This window comes from Taudactylus pleione, unplaced genomic scaffold, assembly GCF_031769625.1.
Source record: "Taudactylus pleione unplaced genomic scaffold, aTauple2 ptg000005l, whole genome shotgun sequence".
NCBI classification, from domain to species: domain Eukaryota; kingdom Metazoa; phylum Chordata; class Amphibia; order Anura; family Myobatrachidae; genus Taudactylus; species Taudactylus pleione.
In genome coordinates this window covers 22,940,662-22,965,838 of record NW_028284408.1, presented here as the reverse complement: position 1 = coordinate 22,965,838, position 25,177 = coordinate 22,940,662, and the positions used below count along the sequence as shown (strand labels likewise).

The 25,177-nt window shown below is 43.5% G+C and overlaps 1 protein-coding gene and 3 non-coding genes across 6 annotated transcripts; all 4 read left to right on the top strand.

Moving 5' to 3' along the window:
• The first annotated feature begins 290 nt into the window (after positions 1-290).
• Positions 291-20,448, top strand: KANSL2 (KAT8 regulatory NSL complex subunit 2). Of its 3 annotated transcripts, none has more exons than XM_088478451.1 (10): positions 291-449; positions 4,762-5,017; positions 7,247-7,425; positions 8,617-8,731; positions 9,803-9,966; positions 11,175-11,341; positions 13,016-13,112; positions 17,633-17,886; positions 17,972-18,154; positions 20,099-20,448. In XM_088478451.1, the coding sequence occupies exons 2-10, from the start codon at positions 4,770-4,772 to the stop codon at positions 20,216-20,218; spliced, it is 1,527 nt and encodes a 508-aa protein (XP_088334577.1). In that variant the 5' UTR covers positions 291-449; positions 4,762-4,769; the 3' UTR covers positions 20,219-20,448. The 3 variants fall into 3 exon arrangements, with proteins under 3 accessions (XP_088334577.1, XP_088334640.1, XP_088334699.1); XM_088478514.1 differs by lacking the exon at positions 291-449 and adding an exon at positions 452-468; XM_088478573.1 differs by lacking the exon at positions 291-449 and adding an exon at positions 568-588.
• Positions 11,410-11,542, top strand: LOC148543282 (small nucleolar RNA SNORA2/SNORA34 family). Its single transcript, XR_015869994.1, has one exon. It is a non-coding gene; the product is annotated as a small nucleolar RNA SNORA2/SNORA34 family (small nucleolar RNA).
• Positions 15,146-15,278, top strand: LOC148543281 (small nucleolar RNA SNORA2/SNORA34 family). The gene has a single exon (XR_015869986.1). It is a non-coding gene; the product is annotated as a small nucleolar RNA SNORA2/SNORA34 family (small nucleolar RNA).
• On the top strand, positions 19,885-20,019 carry LOC148543280 (small nucleolar RNA SNORA2/SNORA34 family). The gene has a single exon (XR_015869981.1). It is a non-coding gene; the product is annotated as a small nucleolar RNA SNORA2/SNORA34 family (small nucleolar RNA).
• Positions 20,449-25,177: the final 4,729 nt, after the last annotated feature.

The following is a 25,177-nucleotide window of genomic DNA, read 5'->3' as shown; positions in this document are numbered from 1 at the left end:
CTAGACATTACCATGCCCCGATAGCTGGAGGGCCGCCTAGGCCTAGCCGGAGTGACAGAGAGGGCTGTTTACCCATCTCGGTGACTCTGCCGGGTTCAACGACGTTAACTCTAATCGCTGCGGCTGTGATGTGTAACCCTCCCTGTGCCGGGTGCCGTTGTAGGCAGGCAGGTAGTATTGTATGTATGTATATTGTGTAATAACCTGTAACATTATGGGGCAGGCCTCAGGGGAGGTCACCGCCCTGTGTGTGACGTCAGGAGACCTATTCAGCGAAGGGCGCTACCCCGCAGCCCCCAATGATGAGCGGCTCTGTCACCGTGACGCGGCTGCCTGCTGTAACCGGCAGGTAATACACAAAGGACATGAGCCCGCCCAGAAGGGGACGTCAGTCGTCCATGCCCCCTGCCCTGCCTCATGTGAGCGGGGACGCCTTGCAGCAGCAGCAGGTAAGATGGCCGCGCTCTTGTAAGTGATAATCGCTGAGTCACTGGAGCACATGTATAGTTACAATAGGGCCACATTGGGGTGTAAATTGCTTAAGGATCGGTTGTTGTGTCTGTATACCGTGTTCTGCAGTGTATAAAGGTCAGAGCTGCACATCAGACCCAAAGATAAAGGCTCCCGGGGTCTTCCTTATCTATGATCACTGTAAAATAGTTATAGTCTCTTTCCAGTTGGCCTTCTGTAGCTCGTGTGTCAGTGTATGGCTATTATTATTAGTTGTATTCCAACATTCCCCATATAACCCTGCACAACAGGATGGCTTTTTATTCATTCTTAAGGATTGCATTTAGACGAGGGCACAAGGCTGCATCAATTATTACACATTTGCTGCATCTGATGATCTAATATGAAGTAACTTTAGTTTGTTAGTATCCACAACATATTAATGTGTACTGGTTTTGGTTGTCCTTTAAATTGTTCATGTAAAAAATCTAAACAAATATGAATAGTGGTATTTGTATCGTGCATATGTACAAATAATTACTCTATATACAGGGAGTAGATGCACTCTTTCTGTTTTTCCATTTGAGTTGTTTACTTTTATTTTTATGTAGGTTGTAATTATCAATTTGCGCACGTCACTAGAGAGTTCTGCAAAATATAAGAATTTTACAGATTTCCCGACTGACATTTTCCATCGGCAGTTCCGGTCCAATTTGGGAAACGGCCTGCAGATGTACAGATGTGCTCTTGTACATCTTTTCTGCAGTCGCGCTAAAAAGCCCTACTCTGCGTGCCAGGCCCTCTGACACTTTGCTAGCACCAGGCGCCTTTTTTGGTTGACCATGCGCCTAAGATGCAATGCAAATAGGACGCAGCAACAGACTGCTGATGAATTTGATATGCAGCACTTCTATATCTGTGTGGGATTGAGTATCTGAATCTGCTACAATTATTTTAATTCCAAGTTCTGTTGTGGTTCATATGCAGACTCGGGTGCACACCAGTATACAAGTGTCGCATATCAAATGAATTGGCACAGTCTGCTGCTGCATCTTGCGAGAGCTGCATTTTCAGCTGAAAAAAAAAAAAGCCAGACGCTAGCAGAGTAGCATGGGACCTGGTGTCTCACTCACGCTAAGTAAGTCACGCTGCGTGGCATTTTGAGGCTAGCTGTATGATGACACATCTGTATGGGGCCCTTCAGATCACAGAGGGGATTGAAACAATGAAAGGGGGTTATTATGCTTGGTGTATAACATATTTTCACAGATTATAGATTAAAGGAATATTCTTATGAAAGGGGCACTCTGGTGAGTGCCCCTTTAAGCTGTTTTGCTCTGTTTTGGATAAAGATGTGTTAGAGAGTGCTGACAAATATGAGTGCACCCCTGCAAATAAATCTACAATACCAAGGGCGGTATTCAATTGTTATAGCGCTCACGATCTCCCTTCTAAAGTGACGGGAGATCGCGGGGAGCTATTCAATTGTTGCAGATTTTCACGCTGATTGCACCACGTGTAAAACGGCTACCCCCGACCAAAGTGCTGGGTGCGATCGTGAAAAGTGCAGTTTGTGCGCCTAAACAGGTCAATTTTGCCCAATTCAGCTTGCACCCCCGTGGGTGCGAGCTGAAATGGTGCTTCGGCAGCTGATCACGCCCGACAGGTGCAACAGTTGAATAGCTCCTGTCGGGCACGTAGGAGGGCGAAACAATTTAATTCTGCTCAGAGAGTGTATAACTTATATCTAGAGATATATATCTCTATTTAACAAAAGTATTCGGACGCCTGACCATTACACCAACATGTTCTGTAATGACATTGTATTCAAATACATATACTATAATATGGAGCTGGTACCCCTTTTGCAGCTATAACAGTTTCCACCCTTCTTGGAAGGCTTTTTGGAGTGTTTCTGTGGGAATTTGTGCCCAATTATTTCTGTAGAGCATTTATGATGTCAGACACTGATGTTGGACGAGAAGGCCTGGCCCGCAATTCCAGTTCATCCCAAAGGTGCTCGATCAGGTCAGGGCTCTGTGCGGGCTAGTCAAATTCTTCCACACCAAACTCATCAAACTGTCTTTATAATCCTTGCTTTGTCATTGGGGCACAGTCATGTTGGAATAGAAAAGGTTTCCCCAAACTGCTGCCACAAAGTTGGAAGCATAGCATTGTCCATAATGTCTTGGTATGGTGAAGCATTAAGATTGCCCTTCAATGGAGATGGGGGGCATAGCACAAACCCTGAAAAACAGCCCCATACCATTTTCCGTCCTCCACCAAACTTCACAGTTGGCACAATGCAGTCAGGGAGGGGTGTGGGGGTGTGTGTGTATAAACTACAACCCAAAAAAAAAGGTTAGACTAGTTAAATAAATATTTTAACAGTGCTTATTGTTTTTTTATCTAATAAATTGAGAATTATTTTATAGCCTATATTCAGACAAATATGGCATATGACAATAAAATCAGTTTTGCATAAAACAAATTGAGACCCAAAATGTGACCCCAGGACGATTTTTAAAGGAGCAAAATGCGCTGCGGGGCGCAGTGTTCCGCGGGTGGGAATAGTTGCAGTAACTGATTTCCACAGGGAAAATAGATGCTGTATGCATGTGTACAGCATGTTTTCACCATGAGGGCTTTGAGGGAAGCCAAGTATGACATCAGCAACGCCCCCTTTTTGGGTGTGAATGCCAAAGACTGAGACGCCCTGCCCAGCGGTCTAGCAGGGAGCCTTTTTTTTTTCTTCTTTATTTCTATATCTCCGCAAGGGGTTCGCAGGGCCATACAAAAACAGTTTGAATGAAATTAATTAAAAATAAAAAAGTGACTTACAGTACAGAATGTTGCAGGACATGGTTTATAAACATTGTTGCATCAACAGTTATAATACCCAAATAAGCCGCATTGTTGCAGATCCCAAGGGCTTTTGCCATTGTAAGCAGTGGGTAGGTATAATTGAGGGAGGGAAAAGCATGTGAGGGAAGAGGGCCCTGCTTGTGAGAGCTTATAGTCTATAGGTGGCCATGCACTGTGCGATTTTATGTTGGTAAGATGTGTTGTACGATTGCCCTTGAAATTCTTCTCTTGAAATTCTCTATACGATGTGGTCAAATGGTGTACGATTGATCATTTCGATCATACGATAAGATGTATACATGTGTATGACTTTGTGTACAATAGATCGTAATCTTACGGTTTTGCAGTAAGATCTACGATACAGCTATACAACTGCGGGGGACGCTCATCGGCATTGTAAAACACACAGAATCAACACTCGATGTGCACGATTGATCGTTATGATTGATTGAAATAGTCCACATTGTGCAAAAGATCGCACCATGTATGGGCTGCTTAAGGTAAGGGCCAGACAGGCAGGGGTGACGCAGTGGGATGAGCCAGTAGCGTGGAGCAGTGGTTTAGGATGAGAGCTTGACAGCTTTGATAAAGAAGTGTTTCTTGAGAGCCTGTTTGAGTTTTGTAGAGAGGTGTAGAGTCTGATTGGGAAGAGCGTTCCAGTGGTATGGAGCAGGACGGACAAAGTCTTTGAGGTGGGAGTGTGCAGGGAGATAAGGTCAGAGATGTAAATAGGAGAGAATTGGGTGAGGGCTTTGTAAGTGAGAAATTTTTAATTGGGTGCTGAAGGGGAAGGGAAGGCAGATGAAGTATATTTGGTGAGAAAGATGAGTTGGGCAGATTGGAGTGGAGAGAGGTGGGAGGCCAGATAAGAGGAGATTGCGGTAGTCCAGTCTGAAAATGACCAGTGAGTGGATGAGGGTTTTGGTAGCCTCCAGGTATGCACATTAATCAAATAACAATAAAAAATCAATACTAACAATCAATGATCTCACCAATTGGTCAGAGTTCAACACATGAAAAGCAGCAGTGGTATAACTGCAACAATTCTGATCAGCTGTATATGGTTATAATGTTACAGTAAGAATAACGAGTTACTTTAACACGTATTCTGAAAAAAATGCTGTGAGCTGTAGTAATTGGTAGGCAACAACTGAAAGAACTCCAAGCAGTGTTAGTACAAAAGCTGCAATATCCAAGCAGTATTAGTATACGTTCTTTATCCTAATATTTATTTACAGAAAGTCATTCCAAGCAATGTTAAAAGGAATGCTTTAGTATCCAAGCAATGTTACTATAATTGCTTGTTCTTTTAGCTGATAGTGGCATCCAATAGCACAGCTTTCAAGAGGGTAATATTGGTATGCCTACCTTTTATATTCCTGTTTATTCTCTTTACCTAATACTTCTTTTGAGATTTAATTATACTTTTATTTTCTTTATTTCCAGCTCTTGAAATGAACAGAATTCGCATTCACGTATTGCCCAGTAGAGGCCGTTTGACTCCTGTTCCAAGGACCTATGAAGCCCTGTCCTGCTCATACACACTCCGACCATGCTCCCAGCCTCGTATTGAAGGTTTTGAGTTCTGCATCAAACACATTCTAGAGGACCGAAATGCCCCTTACAAGCAGTGTAGCTATGTTTCCAGTAAAAACAGCCGACGCTGTACAACTGCCGCCCCTAAGCCTGAGAAAAAGGATGGGTAAGTTTGACACATCTTGGCTGTGATATTGTTTTGGGAACTTACAAATACGGACTTGTGTCCATCAAAGAAGATAATGGACAGCTGTCATCTTTGTGTGAGAAAATAAAAATCGCATATAGTTAATTTTTAAGGCTCCATAGCATCGGGCACTGTGAACATGTCAATGTTGTGACTGTGGGCAAACTGACCGCATGCTCCCGGGCACATGTTCTGCAAAACTTGAATAAGTACCAGATTCTATTGGTGACTGCCTCTGTGGATTGGAGTGATACCTTCTTCCAGTCTTAGCAATTAGAAAGTTTGCTGTGTTGCAAGGATTATTTGATCCATTATGCATGTATCCTATGTAAACACACGTAACTAGAAATTTTGGTGCCCTGTGCCAGAAATAGCATCAGTGTGTCTTGACCTCCCCAATAGTGGTAGTAGGCAAGAGCGCAGAAAATGGCTGTGTCATCACGGCACACCCCCATGTTCATCAATTTGGGTGGTGTCCAGCACTCTCAGAGATGCTGGGTGGCATCTATTCGGTGACAGCTGATGGGGGAGGCTAGTCTGCATGTCCCTTCACATATTGGCTGTGGGTAAGTTGGAGTACCTGGGCACTCGGCTGCCATACTATCGTGCCCATACTATGTTACATCTGCGTCTGATCAGCCAACCCGCTGTAACCGCCCAGCAAAACATTTTTGATACTTCTTTGTGCATGCATCTAAATCTGTAATGTGACTCTGTACGGACACCATTGGGATGTGTAGGTGGTGCAAATCAGACGAATGCACAAGCAAAAAACATTACACAAGAAAAAAATAACACATTGGCCCTCCCAGGAAGAAAAAAATTAATTGGCCCCTACAGGAAAAAATAAAAACACATTAGTCTCTACATTGTATGCCCTAGCCCCCCACAGTTCACTGACCTGTCCTGCGGGCCAATGTCAGAGGCAACTACAGGGCTCCAGGGTGGTCCTTCTCCCGGCCAGAGCCGAATTAAGAATCCATGGGGCCCTAGGCAAGATTCTTCTTTGGCACTCTCCTCCTCTGGTTGTTCGATACCACTGAATTTACTTTCTCACCCACTGACATCACATAGGAGTGCACCCTGCACATAGGCACACACGTGGGTGTTTGGCAAAGACAGATTGTGACTGGGTTAGCAGAGATACATGTGGGAGAGATGAGCAGGCACAAACGTGGGGGGACGGACAGATACTAATGGGCAAGGGGTGCATATATAGAGAAGTAAATATACAAAGCTGCAGTCAGACAATGGGGGGAGATAAATATATTTCACTACATCTTATTGAATTAATACTCTGATCAATAACAAAAAAAAAATAAAACATGTACAATAGCAGATCCCATTCCAAAGTGCTTATAGCTTTGAGACCATCTGTAATAGGCATCTGTTTCCAGGTGATTGGGGGTTTGCAGACACAGATGGGGCTGAGATGTACTGTACACGCGCCTTGCTGCTTTTTTTATTTTTTTTTTCCTGTTCTCTGCAGTCCCTGTGATGACAGAGAGGGGTCCCGCCTGTGAGTGGGGACTTTCATAGGAAAGCATGCAGCGCTACCTCCCAGGCAAAAAATAGAATACACCGTGACCTGGTCCAGAAAGGGGGGGGGGAGGGAGAACGGTGGGGGCGCAGCACATTCTCCCCATGGCCTAATTTATCACTTCCTCATGCTCAGCGCACAGACTGCTGGCACTGGCAAGGGTCCCCAAGGCAGCCACGCCCAGGCTCAGCATGTACAGCGTGATCATAAATGAAGGGGAAGGAAAGAGTAGAGGAAGTAGCAGATAGGTGGAGTGAAGGCGCTTCCGGTATTTGTTTCACAGTGGAACCCAAATCCCATAAGCGCAGCAGTCGGCCGTCAGAAAGAATCGGACTGGCTGGGGGAGAGCCTTGGAAGGAGCCGGGCACACCGCTGGTAACCACCTCACTGCAGGTGCCCGGCAAATGGAAATTGTGGTGGAGGCTTGTTCCAACCCCAGGGCAACTCGTGCTCTGTGCAACGGCACTGGCCACGCTGCCATAGTTATGGCCCTGTATGAAACTGTGGTGTTCTTGTTCATAGTGTTACTAACCAACTTGTGGCGTATTCACCTCAGTCCACATGGTTGCCTCGAAGCGTCAACACAGATTCCAGTAGCCTATTTTGAGTACTAAAAGTGCCAGGGGGTATCCCATATTTAACATATGTAATTTTGTTTTACTCTTTAGAGTTTCTTTCTGTGCTGAGCATGCAAGAAGAAATGCGCTAGCTCTTCAGGCCCAAATTAAGAAGTCAAACCCAGGTCCTGCCAGTGAATCTCTGTTGTACCAGTTAAGTTCATATGCCCGTGGAGAGCTGGCTTCCCAGACCCAGGAAAATAGTCGGAGTGAATCCAGTCGGATACTTGGTATGTAGTCTGGCACTGGACGCCATCCCATTACAGTCTCTCTAATTTTATTAGTTTTGTCCTTTTATTCTGCTTTTTGTTAGACAAAACTAAAGCCCCCAGGCAAGGCAACCAATGGGGTTTGTAGGGGAGGGAACTGAACTTTTTATGGATGGTAAATTACCCAAGCTTTCTACAACCACCCTCTAATCACCATGTTATTCCAGTATCCCCAACGGACTAGAAGGAAAGGCTTTAATGTTAATACATAGAGCCGTATTCAATTTGAGCCGAGCTGCGTTAAGTTAACGCGGCCCGGACTTAATGCCGACTTCGCCTGTTTTGGAGGCGGAAATGTATCGCGCGTGTGCATGCTTTACCCTCTATTCAATTTGAAAGTATGCGTAAATGGGACCCGGCGATACTTTAACAAGCGGAAAGTCCTGTCAGTTTTGGGGAAATCAGCCTGACACCCCCCAAATGATGCTCTGACATGGGGGTTCACTATGGTACCCCCCGATTTGGCTTGCTGAAGGTATTTGGTGTTTTTAAATGGGCTCAATAGCTGCTAAACAGCGTTTGTCTATACCTGATGCAGAATAGTATTTAGGAGTATTTTTTTCTGAAAAAAAGTTATCGCAGCAAATTTAGGGTACTTGAAAATGGAGGTCAGCATATTTAAAGTTGAAAAAATCGTGAAAAACCCACCTGCCGCAAATATCTGCAATCAAAAAAACACATGGGGCATACTTGGGGACCCCCCCCAGAGTAAAGTTTGCTAGTTTTTAAGTTTGTACCTCAACATTTTTTTTTTCGCCCCCTTTTTCAAAGTCAATTTTTGGGGTGTCCTTAAGTTTTTTTTTTTTTTAACCTTAGGGGGATTGTCTGAAGGCTGCACTGGGGTTCCCGCAATATTGCACCCCAAAACTCCAATTCTGCACTTTTTTCCACCTGCCATTCATAGGCGATACTTTACCACCTATTACATTGCCTAGGCGGAAAGTCTTTGAATTTGAATACGGGGTAAAACCAAAACAGGCGATAATGACGTCATCGACGGAAACTTAACGCGAATCCGGACTTGACGCTTCAAATTGAATACGGGCCATAGTCCTATTTTTTTTTTTCTCACATAATGGCCATGATTTATTGGAGGTGTTTTTTCTCTGATAAGCTGTTTTGTGAATACATTTATTAATGTTAATCCACTAGATGAGAACAGCTGCAGTGATAGTGAACCCGATGCTGTAACAGTGGATCAGACCTGGATGGGTGATCTTGACAGTGAAGCAGACAGCCTGGACAGTGATCAAGAGGATCCATTGAAGTAAGCATTGGTTATTTAAGAGCAGCAGTCATCGGTATAGACCGAATGAAGATCATTACTAGTGTTAGTGTATTGTAGGTTGTGGTTTTCATTTGACGAAACATTAAAGCAAATCTGTTATGCAGGTTAGGAAATATCCCAGTGAAGGTATTTCCCAACCTAGGACTTCCATTGAGTAACATATAGTGAAACCGTAGTACTTGCTCACTACATAAAGGAGACTATCTGACCGCCATGTTTATTTGGCTTGTGTAGCCTTATAATGTGTAGGTGACTGGTTCACTTTAAGGTCACAATTGCAGTTGATTGTTGTAAGACTAATGCAGTATTTAATATTTAGTTAATTTGAACAGAAGTAAAAAGGCAGTTTTGTAACTAGTAAATCATATTGTTTGGTAATATATATACCATTTTACTCTATGCTGTTAAGTCATGAATATGCTATACACTGGTGTGACTTGGCATGCTACCATTCCTGCTCCCATGGTCACTTACAGATACCAGTCACCAGCTGCTTCTCTTGTCATAGTAATGATTTTAACAGCAGACTTTACAAAACATTCATACAAAATGATTTGCTTCAGGCATAATGTATGTTCAAGGGGATAGGTGCATTGTAAAATGCCTACACAGTCCTATGGTCAAGTGATGGTGATTGAAGAGGACGTATGAATTTTAAACTGCACCAATTAGCTTCTTGTAAGGAGGACTGCTGCTGGAGAACCAGAGGGACTTGGACAATGACTCTGAGAGCTAACTCATGACTGGACAAGTGTCCCAGTCACACAGTCAAGTCCTCGCTGTCATTTTAGTCCATGAGTCTCCTCCTTCCCCCTCTTTCAGCACCTCCTTATAGGCCTCCTGCGTGAGTACTAGGGACAGTTACATAGAGAAGCTTCCCGAGTCCTCATTGGAGTCGCTGCAGGTTCGTAAAAGTGTCTTTGTTATTTCAACTCCCATGTAAAAGTGTAATGTTTCCAGGTAATTTTTGTTGCCTTGTTCAATTAAGTCAGATTCCGGCATACACTAGTAATATTATCCCCCCCCCCCCCCCTTTACCGTTTACTGTAGACACGCTGGGGTGTACACAGCAGAAGAAGTGACTCTTATCATGCGGGAAAAGCTTATTCGCCTACAATCTCTCTATATTGACCAGTTCAAACGACTGCAGCACTTACTGAAGGAAAAGAAAAGGCACTTCTTGCACAGTGTAAAAGCGGAGCATGAAACTAATGGTATGTATCATTTCTCTGAGATCCATTGGGGGACCCTAGAACGAAGGAGTATAGAGGTGTGAGCTGTATCTAAAGCACTATAAACAACAGATTAAGTCTGTGCTCCTAACCCTCTATCACTAGCTGGAAAGCAATTGTTTTGGTTTTTTTTCAAGCGCCCCTTGAGTAGTGTGCTGTTTTTTTTTTTTGTTTTTTTTTGTGGTGCTACCCAGAGCTGCATTGTATAATTTATAGTGTTTAATATCATTTTATGCATTAATAATCGTGCAGGTTGTTTTGTTGTGAACTGTTGCTAGGGTGCTAATTGGCAGCCACCATACCTATTCTATCCCTATAGGGCTCTGGTGAAAGGGAAACTGGTCAACACCGCCTCTCATGTGCTTGTTGCCAGAATCCCCTGTAGCCTTGTGCACATATCACGCAACAGAGGTTTTTTTTTGTTTTTTTAGAATCTTGTGTGAGACTGGGAGACCCCCATAGATCTCCTCTGGTCCAAAGTTGGAAAGGCTCAGAATTTGACCTTTCCTTTGCAGATGATTCTGATATAGTGCAATCTTTATATATTAAAGAGCATTTTTTCTAAAAGACGGGGAATTGACGACTTAGTGAGGGCTGTGCATCATACCCTTAAAATTCAGGTCACAAAGGTCATTAGGAACCTCTCAGTTTAATGACTTATTGGTGGAGGCGTGAACAAGACCAGTTGGAAAGTTGAAGATTCCTTGCAGACTTTTATCATTTTAGCCTTTCCTAGTAGATGGTAGGGGAAGTGGGAATCTCCACCTAAGGTGCATTATCTTATAGCAAAGTTATGCGACAGCAACTATTCCTATCCTAAATTCTGCCTCCTTAAGGGACGGTTCAGACAAAATTCAAAGCTATCCTTAAATCTATTTTTGTTGCTGCGGGAGCCTCTTTAGAGCCATTTATGCAATGCCTTGGCTTAATGTCATCAAGATCTTGCAGGTGCAGTTGGGTTACTTCTGAGAAAGTCAGCATTGACACTATGCTAAAGGATCTTCAGATGGCTTTGTTTGCATGCCTTATATATTCCTACCTCATGAACTGGCATTCATCCTTTGCGGCTTCATGTCAGCCACGTACATAACAAATGCTGACTCAACACTACATGTCATTTATTACATTTTTGTTTACATTTATTTTTAGCTTATTCTGGTGGTCAGTATGTTGTCTCTCCCTTACCCTAGGGAGTAGTCTTCTCACTGGTCCAGAGGGGCTTTCCTCTAAAGAATGTGAGAGTCTCAAGAAACTGAAAGCTTTACGTAGGTACAGAAAACGATATGGAGTAGAAGCTCTCCTACACCGGCAGCTAAAAGAACGGCGTATATTGGCTACAGAAGGGGTATCCCAGCAGGTATGTAGTCCTTCTTCCCCAAAAAATGTTTCAAGTGAAACAGTTATAATTACAAGATGCATGTTGTAATGGTCATGAATCAAGGCTGGCGGCTTGTTGTAGCCGTGGGTTTCAAACAGGAGCCTATAGAACCCCTTCCTGTGGTCTGTTAGCTGTGCTATTACGCTATAGGCCCAGCTAATTCAGTTGGAAGAAACAATTTTGTAATATTACATGGCAATCAAAGGCCCAAATCATATCTATATCTTAGTGTGACACTGAGCAATAGCTATCTGTACCAGCAATGCAGCTTGTATATAGTATTTGTGCTGCTCAGACTTGTTGCCCCGTCACTACATTTGATATGACCATACATTGCTCCCACCCCTTACTGCCTGGAGAACTGGGCAGATGTCTAATACATCCCTCCTTATTTCAATACTGTATAATATGGTGATCGTGTGTGTGTGTAATATGTACCAGATTATAGCAAGTATATGCTTGTCACTGCTTTGCTACACAGTTTATAAATGAATATTCATCACAAAGTGTGAGGAGGGCATTTTCTGGGTCTGATGGGTAATATTTATTTAGTATGTGCAATAATCTTCTAAAAATTACTGATGTGTAGATGCTATTGTATACAGCCATGACCAAAAGTTTTGAGACTGACACAAGTATAGGTTTTCACAAAGTTTTCTGCTTCAGTGTGTTTAGACCTTTTTGTCAGATGTTACTATGGTATACTGAAGTAAAATTACAAGCATTTCATAAGTGTCAAAGGCTTTTATTGACAATTACATTAAGTTTATGCAAAGAGTCAATATTTGCAGTGTTAACATTTCTTTTTCAAGACCCCTGCAATTCGCCCTGGCATGCTGTCAATCAACTTCTGGGCCACATACTGACTGATAGCCGCCCATTCTTGCCTAATCAATGCTTGGAGTTTGTCAGAATTTGTGGGTTTTTGTTTGTCCACCCGCCTCTTGAGGATTGATCACAAGTTCTCAATGGGATTAAGGTCTGGGCAGTGTCCTAGCTGTGGACTCAAGATTTTGATATTTTGTTCCTCGAGCCACTTAGTTATCACTTTTGCCTTATGGCAAGGTGCGCCATCATGCTGGAAAAGGCATTGTTCATCACCAAACTGTTCTTGGATGGCTGGGAGAAGTTGCTCTTAGAGAGAATGTTTAGGTACCATTCTTTAGTCTTCTTTTACGGGGAGCAAAATATCAAAATCTTGAGTCCACGGCTAGGACACTGCCCAGACCTTAATCCCATTGAGAACTTGTGATCAATCCTCAAGAGGCGGTGGACAAACAAAAACCCACAAATTCTGACAAACTCCAAGCATTGATTAGGCAAGAATGGGCGGCCATCAGTCAGTATGTGGCCCAGAAGTTGATTGACAGCATGCCAGGGTGAATTGCAGAGGTCTTGAAAAAGAGGGGTTAACACTGCAAATATTGACTCTCTGCATAAACTTAATGTAATTGTCAATAAAAGCCTTTGACACTTATGAAATGCTTGTAATTTTACTTCAGTATACCATAGTAACATCTGACAAAAAGGTCTAAACACACTGAAGCATTCTCAACTTTTGGCCATGGCTGTATATAGACAGTTATGTGATCTGTTAGTGTTTTAATTACTGCTATAGAACCTGAATAACTAAAACTCATTCTGCTTACACAGGCTCACACCACGAGATCCAGCCAACGTTGCCTAGCCTTTGTCGAGGATGTACGCTGCTCTAACCCAAGCCTACCTATGACCAGACACTGCTTGACCCGTATCCTTTATTTCTACACCATAAAGTTATCAGCCAGTAAATCTTATGTTCCTTAAGAGACTTTTTTTTTTTTTTTTTTTAGTCTGTGAGAAATGTCCTTCAGAGATACAGATGTGTCCTCAAATACTTTGTCCTTTTTGTACCTTTTATGGTGCGAGTCGCCTGGCATGACCTAGATGCTCTGCCACTGGTACCAATTCCTATAAGTATGTTTTTGTGAAATTTGTATTGCAGCTGCCTACAAATTCACCTATAGTGTACTAAGGGCCTGGTTCAGCATGGATCGCTATTGTGATTGCAGCTGAGATTACGCACTCATTTCTGCTGTGAAAATCTTCAAATGTTTGCAATCTCTCAGCTAGCAATGAGACTCCCACTAATGCTTTCTCACATCCGTAATACTTTTAGGTTGTTTTTTTTTTTTTTGTGGGTGGGGGGGGGGGGGGGAAGAGGTAAGGGTTAAGCACCACTAAGGGAGGGGTAGGGTTGGGTGTGGGGGGGGGGGTGTTTTAGCAATAGGATACTTACCTGCCCTGTTGAGAAGTTCTCCCTTCAGGCTGCCGGCGTCAGGATATTCAGCCGCCGGGACTTCATACCCATTCCGTTGATGACATCCTAAAGTACTTTCAGTAGGTAAAGCACCATATCACAAAAGCACGGATCATTCCAAGCTGGTTCCACGAACATGTCAATGAGTTCAGTGTGCTATAATTGCCTCCACACTCACCAGATCTAAATCCAGCAGAGAGCACCTTTGAGATGTGGTGGAACGGGAGGTTCACAGCATAAATGGTGACTCTGACATCTGCAATAACTGTGTGATGCTATCGTGTCAACATGGATCACAATCTCTAAGGAGTGCTCCAGTGCCTTATTGAATCTGTCGCAAAGGATTCAGGCTGTTCCAGGGGCGTAGAAGGGCTTTACCTAGTACTAGAAAGCTTTACCTAAAAGCAGTGTTGGCTGTTTTTTTTTTTTTTTCTTTTTTTTATTATGCTGTGACTACAGGCACGGTGCTGTGACTTCTTTAAAAAAAAAAAAAAAAAAAGCCTATTATAGGGGAATCCCCCTGGTATTATTCCACATTCTTGTTGCTTGTGGTCTTCATTTCAGTGAACTGAACCAATACAGTAAATTCACACACCCACAATAGGGAAGGTGGGAGGTGAACCGCATCAGAAAGGTACTATGTGCCTAGCATCAGCTAAGACTCCACAAACTCCTTCCCTAACAATCCTATAGGACAGGAGAAAACCATAACTAACATCCTCAATCTTAAAGGGTAAACAACTCCAACACATTAAAGAAGCAATACACTGAGAAACACCTCATGGTTTAATCCCCTTCATGTTTATTTAATTTCAAAACCTTTTGAAATGAGTGGAAGGAAGACATAAGCTGGGTATCGCCAGTGAGGGGACCCAGCATGCGGCACGTGCATACACACTTGCTGATGCTGGGTCGGACGGGTGGGAGGGACGTGTCGTGCTGCATTCTGCAGCATGCCATTGTTGGCGACATCCCCCATCGGCCCTACTGCAGGGCCGAAGGGTGATGTCACTAACGACCCGCGGGAGCACGCGTATCATGGGTACACACTAGACCAGAAGTTCCCAAACGTGGTCCTCGAGGCTCCCCAACAGTTCAAGTTTTAGAGTTATCCATGGTTGAGCACCGGTGGTTAATTTAAATTGATTGAGGTACTAATTAAGTCACCTGTAGTCAAGCATGGATGTCCTTAAACCCTGAACTGTTAGGGTGCCTTGAGGACAGAGTTTGGGAACCTCTGGTCTAGGCGATGTACCCGATATGTCGTTCTGATCCGGTGGGATCGGACAACCTATCGTCTAATACCTTTGTTCATGTTAGCCTTAAAACATGGCTGATCAAGGTTTCTAATACATAGCAATGTTTCACAGTATTAATATGATATGCCGGATAATTTTTTATTTTTTGTCATTAAAACATTACTGCAAAAAAAACTTGTTCAAACCAAAAACACTGGTTTAAACTAAATAAACTGTTTTGTTTTTATGGCCCTGAATCAAGGCTGGCGGCTTGTTGTAGCTGTGGGTTTCAAACAGGAGCCTATAGAACCCCTTCCTGTGGTCTGTTAGCTGTGCTGTTACACTATAAGCCCAGCTAATTCAGTTGAAAGGAACAATTGTGTGTATTTACATGGCAATCATAGGTACAAATCCTGTTTTTGCAAGTGGGGCTCTCTCATGCAGTAACTACCTGTAGTGGGCAATATAACTAACTATAGCTGGTAATGCAACTTACAAAGGCTGTGTTTGCTGCTCATGTTTGTAACATAACTTAATGTTTTGGAATTCCTTATAAAGGTAATGACTTTAAACAGTGCCACTTTTTTTTTTTCTCATAACTAGCATCTCAGAGTAAATCTTATTCTAAGATGCATTAAACTAATATCTTACATTTAAACACATTTTTAATGATTTTAGATTGCAGTTTTATGCACTGTGATGGCCATTCAGTGTTCTCCCCAGGACCTTCTTCCCAAACAACCCACACGTTTCAGTGTCTGTGATTGACCGTTGAAGAGGTGCAGCAGCAGGAAGTTCTCACTTCTCATTAGTTCCTTCCCACTCATAGTCTTCCCCCACTCTTAATTACTTTCTCTCCGACTCGCCACCCATCCCATTCCTTATTCAATCTCCCCCACTCAGTATGGCATATCGTTATGGCGGTGGCAACACTTCTGTGCGGGCAAAGCCGACGTGCTTTCCATATCTCATATTGTTCAGCACTTTTGAGTGCTTCAAGTACGACTAGATTAAGTCAGCAGTGCCATGCTATTACTCAGTCCTCTCACAGATTTTCTGTACATTCTGACACTATATACTTGGCGACTCACTATTCAAGTTATTTAAGGATTATGTTTGGCTCACACTTTGCTAAAGCAGAAAGAACAAAATAACCTCATCTGCGCTACAGCACGTTAGAGGTGCACAAATGTATTATGTTGCTGCTGGCATTAACATCCTGAGTCTCTATAATATATATAACCGTGTTCAGTCCTGCCAGCAAGTGGGATTAACCTCCTGAATCTTTATAATTAACAGAAGAGTGTTCAGTCTGCCCCCACCTGGCTACAGTCAGGTGCATAAATATTGGGACATTGACAGAATTTTCATATTTTGGCCTCTATTCACCACCACAATGGCTTTGAACAAGATGTGCTTTAACTGCAGACTTTCAGATTTAATTTGAGGGTAATTACATCCAAATCAGGTGAATGTTGTAGGAATTACAACGGTTTCTATATGTGCCTCCCACTTTTTAATGGGACAAAAGTAATGGGACAAACTAAACAATCCTAAATCTAACTTTCACTTTGAACTTTGTTGCAAATCCTTTGCAGGCAATTACAGCCTGAAGTCTGTCCATAGGATGTTGTTCAAGAACTGTAATTGCTTTTTTAGATGTTGTTTGGCAAACTCTAATCTGGTCTTCCTGTTTTTGAGGCTCACCAATGGTTTACATCTTGTGGCGAACCCTCTATATTCACTCTTGTGAAGTCTTCTCTTGATTGTTGACTTTGACACATATACACCTACCTCCTGTAGAGTGTTCTTGATTTGGCCAGCTGTTGTTAAGGGGTTTTTCTTCACCAGGGAAATAATTCTTCTGTCATCCACCACAGTTGTTTTCTGTGGTCTTCCGGGTCTTTTGGTGTTGCTGAGCTCTCCGGTGCGTTCTTTCTTTTTAAGACTGTTCCAAACAGTTGATTTGGCCACACCTAATTTTTTGCTATCTCTCTGATGGGGTTGTTTTGATTTTCCAGCGTAATGATGGCTTGCTTCACTGATAGTGACAGCTCTTTGGCTCTCATATTGAGAGTCGACAGCAACTTATTCCAAATGCAAATGTCACACCTAGAATCAACTCCAGACCTTTTACCTGCTTAATTGATAATGAAATAACGAGGGAATAGCCCACACCTGTCCATGAAATAGCTTTTGAGTTGATAGTCCCATTACTTTTGGCCCCTTAAAAAGTGGGAGGTACATATAGAAACCGTTGTAATTCCTACACCGTTCACCTGATTTAGATGTAATTACCCTCAAATTAAATCTGGAAGTCTGCAGTTAAAGCACATCTTGTTTGTTTCATTTCAAAGCCATTGTGGTGGTGAATAGAGGCCAAAATATGAAAATTCTGTCAATGTCCCAATATTTATGCACCTGACTGTACATCATAAATGCAACCTGGCTGGGAAAATATCCTGGGGAGGACTGTCCTTTTATCCTTCATGATATTGGTAATCCATGCAATAATTGAGGAGTCACTATAATCTGTGTCTCAGACTATCAAATCATTACCTGTATGATGCTCATTTTAGTATTTACAACAGTTGGGAATATGTGGCACTGGTATGTAGCTGGAGTTTTGGACACATGATTAAATGTGTATATGTAAAATGTTTTATATTTGTCTGTTTTTATGCTTGTTCCTTTACGAATGTAGTAATATTTCCTTAACTTCAGTCTGGCCAGATATCTGTCAGGACAGTAATCAGATTCTTTTCAAGATGTGTGCAGGTTCTGAGGAGGTTCCTTGTAATAAACCAGTCCCAGTTAGCCTATCTGAAGAGCCCTGCTGTCCTCTTCACTACCGGTTACCATCACCAATGTACAAGTCTGAACCAGTGCTGCCTGCAGCAGGACCAATGGATGTGTCTCCTATGGAGCTTTACCTGAGCGCAGCTGAGCTACAACCTACAGAAAACTTACCCCTGGAGTTCAGTGATGTGAGTGCTGATAGATAACAATGTGATTTGTGAATCCTGAGTACAGCTAGTTCAGTGTGAGATGTTTTATTTTCTTCCCTGCTAGGACCTTGATGTAGTAGGAGATGGCATGCAGTGCCCTCCATCACCCCTGCTTTTTGATCCTTCGGCCGACATGGCTCTGAAAGATGTTTCAAGAACAGCACTTGACATAATGTCTGAAACAGAACGGACCAGCGCAAGCCACACTCTTCTGACTGCAGACTCCTTAATGGGAACTGCGGGACCGGTAAATTTCTCTTGCTATGCTTTTCACCATTAAGGAAGATCCTATCCCTATACATATTTGTGGTGATCTAGATATTCCTTACATACAGTGCCTTGCAAAAGTATTCACACCCTTGGGTTTTTACCTTTTTTGTTTCATTACAACCTGTCATTTTTTATTATTTTTTTATCTGAATTTTATGTGATGGATCTGCACAAAATAGTCTAATTTGGTGAAGTGAAATGAGAAAAATATGTATAAAAAAAGAATCTTTATAAAGAATAATCTGAAAATTGGCATGTGTATATGTAATCAGCCCCTTTGCTATGAAGCCCCTCAAAAGTTCTGGTGCAACCAATTACCTTCAGAAGTCACATAATTAGTGAAATGAAGTCCACCTGTGTGAAATCTAAGTGTCACATAATCTGTCAGTATAAACACACCTTTTCTGAAAGGCCCCAGATGCTGCAACACCACTAAGCAAGAGGCATCACACCATGAAGACCAAGGAGCTCTCCAAACAAGTCAGGGACAAAGTTGTTGAGAAGTACAATTCTGGGTTGGGTTATAAAAAAAAAAAAAAAAAAAAAAAAAAAAAAAAATTCTAAATCTTTGATGATCCCCGAAGTACCATCAAATCTATCAACATCAAATGGAAAGAACATGGTACCTCAACAAACCTGCCAAGAGAGGGCTGCCCACCAAAACTCAGACTGGGCAAGGAGGGCATTAATCAGAGAGGCAGCACAGACACCAAAGGTAACCCTGAAGGAGCTGCAGAGTTCCACAGCAGAGACTGGTGTATCTGTACATGTGACCACAATAAGCCGTACACTCCATAGAGCTGGGGTTCATGGAAGAGTGGCCAGAAAAAAGCCATTACTTAGTGATAAAAATAAGACACGATTTAAGTTTGCCAAAAGGCATGTGGGCGACTCCCCAAATGTATGGAGGAAGGTGCTCTGGTCAGTTGAGACTAAAATTTTACTTTTCAGCCACCAAGGAAAACGCTATATCTGGCGCAAACCCAACACATCCCATCACCCTAAGAACACCATCCCCACAGTGAAGCATGGTGGTGGCAGCATCATGCTGTGGGAATGCTTTTCAGCAGAAGGGACTGGGAAACTGATTCGAGTCGAGGGAAAGATGTATGGTGCTAAATACAGGGATATTCTTGAGCAAAACCTGTTTCTGCCTGTGATTTGAGACTGGGACGGAGGTTCACCATACAGCAGGACAATGACCTGAGGGCATACTGCTAAAGCAACACTCGAGTGGTTTAAGGGGAAACATTTAAATGTGTTGGAATGGCCTAGTCAAAGCCCAGATCTCAATCCAATTGAGAATCTGTGGTCAGACTTGAAAATTGCTGTTCACAAGCGGAAACTATCCAACATGAAGGAGCTGGAGCAGTTTTGCCTTGAGGAATGGGCAAAAATCCCAGGGGCAAGATGTGGCAAGCTCATAGAGACTTATCCAAAGCGACTTGCAGCTGTAATTTCCGCAAAAGGTGTTGAGACAGTACTGACTTTAGGGGGGTGAATAGTTATGCACGCTGACGTTTTCTGTTATGCTGTCCTAACTGTTTGATTCACAATATTAAAAAAAAAAAAAACACAACTTCACAGTTGTAGGCATGTTCTGTGAATGAAATGATGCACACCTTCAAACAATCCATTTTAATTCCAGGTTGTGAGGCAAAGGGGGTGATTACTTTGCACTGTATGTAGTCTGTTTGTTAGAAGGTCATAGCCCTGAATCAAGGCTGGTTGCTTGTTGTAGCTGCTGGTTTCAAGCAGGAGCATAAATTAATCTCTTCCTGTGGTCTGTTGGCTGGGCAAGTTACCTGTATGACCCAGCCAATTCATCTGAAAGAGACAGGCATTTATGAATCGTTTGGTAGGTGAACCAGACTACAGGGTTCCTTCTAAACCTTGTGTCCTCCACTTTGTTTATTTTCAGAGTCTGGTCCAATCAGCTGGAACATCTCCTCCGCAATTGACTGATCCAGTCGGTGATAATGTATTGACGGCAGCAATGTCCACGGCCAATGGAAATGTCAATCGTGCCTCTTTCAACTGAGTTTGGATTAATTTAGTAATGAGTTCTATGCATCCCTTTTATTTATACACTAATTTCCCATCTTTCACTTGAAAGTCCACATATGTAATGCGAGGGCTTCCTTGGCAAAACTTTATTATAATCTGATAGGTAATATTGCAGATTGTTGCTTGAAGTCTTGTTACAATTAAGGAACTTAAGCTCTATATTACTTAAAAATATTTCTAAATAAAAAAAGGCTTGTCTATAAATCTTTCAATGTCCGTATATTTGATGGCAAGTACATAGTGGAATACGTCTTGCCATACAGTCTTTTGAACCACATACCGGACTCTACGTACTGCCGCATTGGTGGTAAACCTGTCCCTGTAAGCCAAGGCACAGATATAATGGTGTGATTCAATTTCAGTTTGATATTTTAATAACATTGACATTAATTTTAAATGGTTTAAAAAACTTTTTTACATTGAATCATGTTTTATAGGCCAGTTCTCCTGAGATCGAGTCCCCCTGACACACTAACAGTACATGTTTTCCATGTCTCCTTGATGGAGCACAGGTGTATTCATTTCTGACTGACACATTTTAAAGCTCCACAGGTGGTTCTAATTACAGGTTGAGTCTCCTATATCCAAATATTCCGAAATACGGAATAATTTTGGCATGACTGAGATAATGAAACCTTTTTGATGGTTCAATGTACACAAACTTTGTCTACGGCACAAATTATTACAAATATTGTATAAAATTACCTTCAGGCTGTGTATAAGGTGTATATAACACACAAATGCATTCTGTGTGTATATCGGGTCCCATTTAGAAAATATTTCATTATGATATGCAAATATTCCAAAATACGGAATATTCCGTTATCCAAAACACACCTGGTCCCAAGTATTTTGGACATGGGAGACTCAACCTGTATTTAATTTGTGATTCCTTGAGGAGACCTAGAAAACATGCATTGTTATACCCCTATCTCATCGCAATGTCTGGTTACACACAGGATTTTGTACGCCGGCTTATCCCAGTGTGACCAGGTTGAGACCCCTTTCAGACTGGCGACCCGAACTGGCTTATTGCCGGGTCGATGGTGTCACCGCCATCAACTGCTGAGCCGGATCATCTCCAAGCAGCGGCTGTGAGCAGGACCCGGGTTACCCGTTCACACTGCATTGCGAGCGCGGTTGAACCCTTGTTCAACCCTGCTCGTGACCAGGGTTGACATGCTGCGTCGCTCGACACTGGTTAATTCAACCTAGCCTTTTCACACTGCACAATAACCTGTGTTGCTGCACGTTGGCTGGCAGTGTGAAGGGACTGGATTTGATAAGCACCTGTTAAGGCTTGACTATTGCTAATTCTAATTATAAATAATAACTTTCATTATAGAATGTAATAGAATATTTGAAAGCATACCCTACACTTTCCTTATTCTAACTGCACAAAAGATAAACTGCTAATATTGGACTGAAAAGGGAATAAGAATATGCCTCTGAAACAAATACCAAATATACATAGAGGTGTGACTGGGAAATACTGCCCGACGGCTGTTTCGGTGGTGAACCACCTTCATTAAGAGCATAGGGATAATGAAACTGTTCACCGTATAAATCGGAAGAATTGCGCCAGATAGAACCTGATCAATTGGACTCGCCTGATACGTACTGGACTTAAAGCCGGCATATGGGACCCGGAAGCGTCTCCACCAAGAGACCATTGTCATATCTAAGAAGATCATGGCTCTGTATTTAATTATGCTTTTCTACTAAAGACTTGCTTTTTCATAAAAGGTGGTGTGCTGGTCTCTACCCACAGCCTGAGGGCACTTCAGTTCGTTGATGTCTGACAGGAGCCGGATCACCATTATAACGGGGCTGCATTAAGTAGCCCAAGATTTTTATGATTTAATTTATTTTCTATTTTTTTACTTTAATGGGCAAACGGCACCAGACTGTCCTCTGGACATCTGTGCTGCTGCCCCATCACTCCAAACCAGTGCTAGGTACAACCAGCGGGGCTCCGAGAGGGACTAGCTAGCAGACTTCTCGGAATTCAGGGGACAGGTAAGGCGGAACCCCATTCGCGGGGACCCGCGTTGATGCGCAGTCTTGCCTCCAGTCTCAGGAGACAGACCGGAGGTGCTGATGTGGACACTGGTATGCCCACGACTCCACTAGACTACAGGGGCATATAACATACTGTGCAGGGCAGTAAAGAGGCCAGGGGACCCAGTGGTTAACGCCAGCAAGGGGAGAATGCGCTCTCCCTGCAGCTCCTCCCCCATTCCAGGGTGCAATTCCACTGCGGTCTCTGGGTTTCCTGGGCTACTCCTCCGCCACCTCAGAAACATGTGGCAGCCATTTTCTGCAAGCAGGTCTCCAGGAACGCTGGGTCAACTCCCTGTATCTCTCCCACGGGCCAGGTCCTACAGTGCTATATCCTACCAGCCACTGTGGTCTGTGTAATTGATTTTTAGTGCCCATTGTAAACATGTAATGTTTTTTTCTGAGTTTGTATGTGACTTGTGCTAGCTATAATTTCTAATTTCTATACTGTACAGTTTATAGCTTTCCCTTTAGACTACTATACCCTGACATACTAAGGTATAGGGGGTTCATTGTACCTCACATTTCCCATGTACTTGTGACTGCTATCACATACCTTATAATGCCGTTGCACGCTACACTGTGCCATATTATCCAAGGTGTTCACTGCACTGTATCTTATATTAGGATACTCTTGTGGCTATGGCTGGCCGAGGAAAGAGTAACCAGCAGTCCGATGCTGCTCCTCCTACTCTAGTGTGTTGTAAGTCCTGCTCTGTGGGCTTAGCCACAGAGGACCTCATTCATGATGGTCTTTGTAATAATTGTTGCACGGCCCCAGGTCCATCAGCCCCGGTGTCTCTTCCCCAGGACCCACCCTGGGCTGCCTTTTCACAGTTACTGGCAAAACTTGCGGACCAAGTATCAGTCCCCGTGGTAGTTCCCCCCCCCCCCCCCCCCCCCCCATGTGATGGCCACAGCAGGTACTCCCTGTAAATTGCTTCCCCCATGGGTATACTTACTGTCTACCTCAGTACAGAGTTTGGCTAATACCTCTACGATTTTTCAGCAGATGCTGCAAAAAGAAAAGCATTTACCTACTAAACCTACTATGATATCTTCCCAATCCACAGAGTTATCTGATTCTGATATATCATCTGGGGGGACAGAAGACGCAGATTTCTCACTCTGACTCCATCTCAGGAGAAGGGGAGCCACCCTTCAAACTAAATATACCTGCTCTTGTAAGAGCCATTAAAACTATTCTACAAATAGAAGAGGATGAACCCGCTCCTAAGAAAAAACATGCACTTTGTAAGCAACAAAAGGTTTTTTTTATTTTTTTTTTATTTTACCAGTTTCCTCCCCATGTGTGAAGCTTGGAATATGCCTGGTAAAAGGTTTCAAATTCCAAAACTGTTCAGTTCCCCAGCAGTGGATTCTCATGTAACACGTCTAGTTAAAAATGCCACCTTACCCATTCACACTGTGCAACCTCCTTGAAGGAGACTACAGAGAATATATATAGATATAGATTTATGACAAGCTTCTATACTATTTACTCTCTTACAGGAGCTATTAGTCTTCCTGCTCAGGCTACGGCCTGGCTGGCAAATGCTATTGAAAATTGGGCAGAGGCCCTAGAAGAGACTTTTCCCCCTGATGCTTCAAGGGAACAGCTGTCCTACATATCTCACATTAGAGATGCAACCTCCTACTTAGGTGAAGCATCTATGGATGTGGCTCTCCTGGCCTCCAGGATATCTGCCACTTCGGTAGTTGCGCGCCGTATTCTTTGGCTATGTTCCTGGAAAGCAGATTCAGAAAAACAGGCTCTAGAGTCTCTGACTTATGCAGGAGACATCCTATTTGGCCCAGAATTAGATAAATTGTGACTACTTTGGTGGCTATCAAGATGGCGTTCCTGCCCTCTGCATATAATACAAAGCCTCGGGCGTCATCCTCTCTGACCTTTTGTCCTCAAGGAAAAGCCAAGGGTCAGTCCTTTCCACGACAGTACACATCAGCCGAGCACTCCAAGGCTAGGACCAAACAGGCCTGGGCTACATGACGTCCACCTGCCAAGTCTGAGGACAAGCCTACAGCTTGACGGGGCGGGCCGCTTCCAGGGTGGGAGGCCGACTTCATTTCGGCCAGGTTTGGCATCAAGCCACATCAGATGCCTGGGTAAGCCTCCAATTTCGATTCTCCCCGATCTCCAAATCTTTTAGTTCTTATGGAGACAGATATTCTTACGGCAGAAGCGGTCCAGTGTATATTTCTACTGCAGGGTCCATAGGGTATCCACAGGATACCTTGGGTATAGGTGATGACGTCAGTCTTCAGGCACCACAGAGTTAAAGTTTTCAGCCTCCCAGGATGCATCTGGGTCCCTCTCCTATACCCCGCCCCCGGGCCAAGGCATCCCAGTTTCGTCGGTGCCTGGCTCGGAGTCAGAGGCACTGTGCAGAGGGGGGCTATGAAGAGCCCCTGAAGTTTGTTTTAAAGGCAGCGCTGGCTGCACATCTGGGAGTACAGCATGGACAGTCAGTACTGACGTCCATGCTGTCTCCCCTACACCCCGCCGGTACCAGAACGCCGGTACTGATCTGGGGATGCTGGTAGACATCTGGGGTCACGGCTAGCCATGTCCCCAGATGTCTTGGACCATGGCTGGATGCCAGGGGATAGCAGGTAAGCAGCGGGGTCCCGCGGTGGGTCCCCGCTGGTCACATGGTCTTGAGTCCCCAGGCAGGGGGCTCCCTGGGGACTGACTGCAGCGTGGAGCCAGGCGACCAACCTGCGCTTCCACTACCCCCTGGGACAGCGGGCCGCTGCTGAGCGGCATGCGCTACGGCGTCCCAGGGGTTAAATGCATGCCAGGGGAGCGCGCTTTCCCTGTCTCACAGCCGGCGCCTCCCCTGCTGCACAC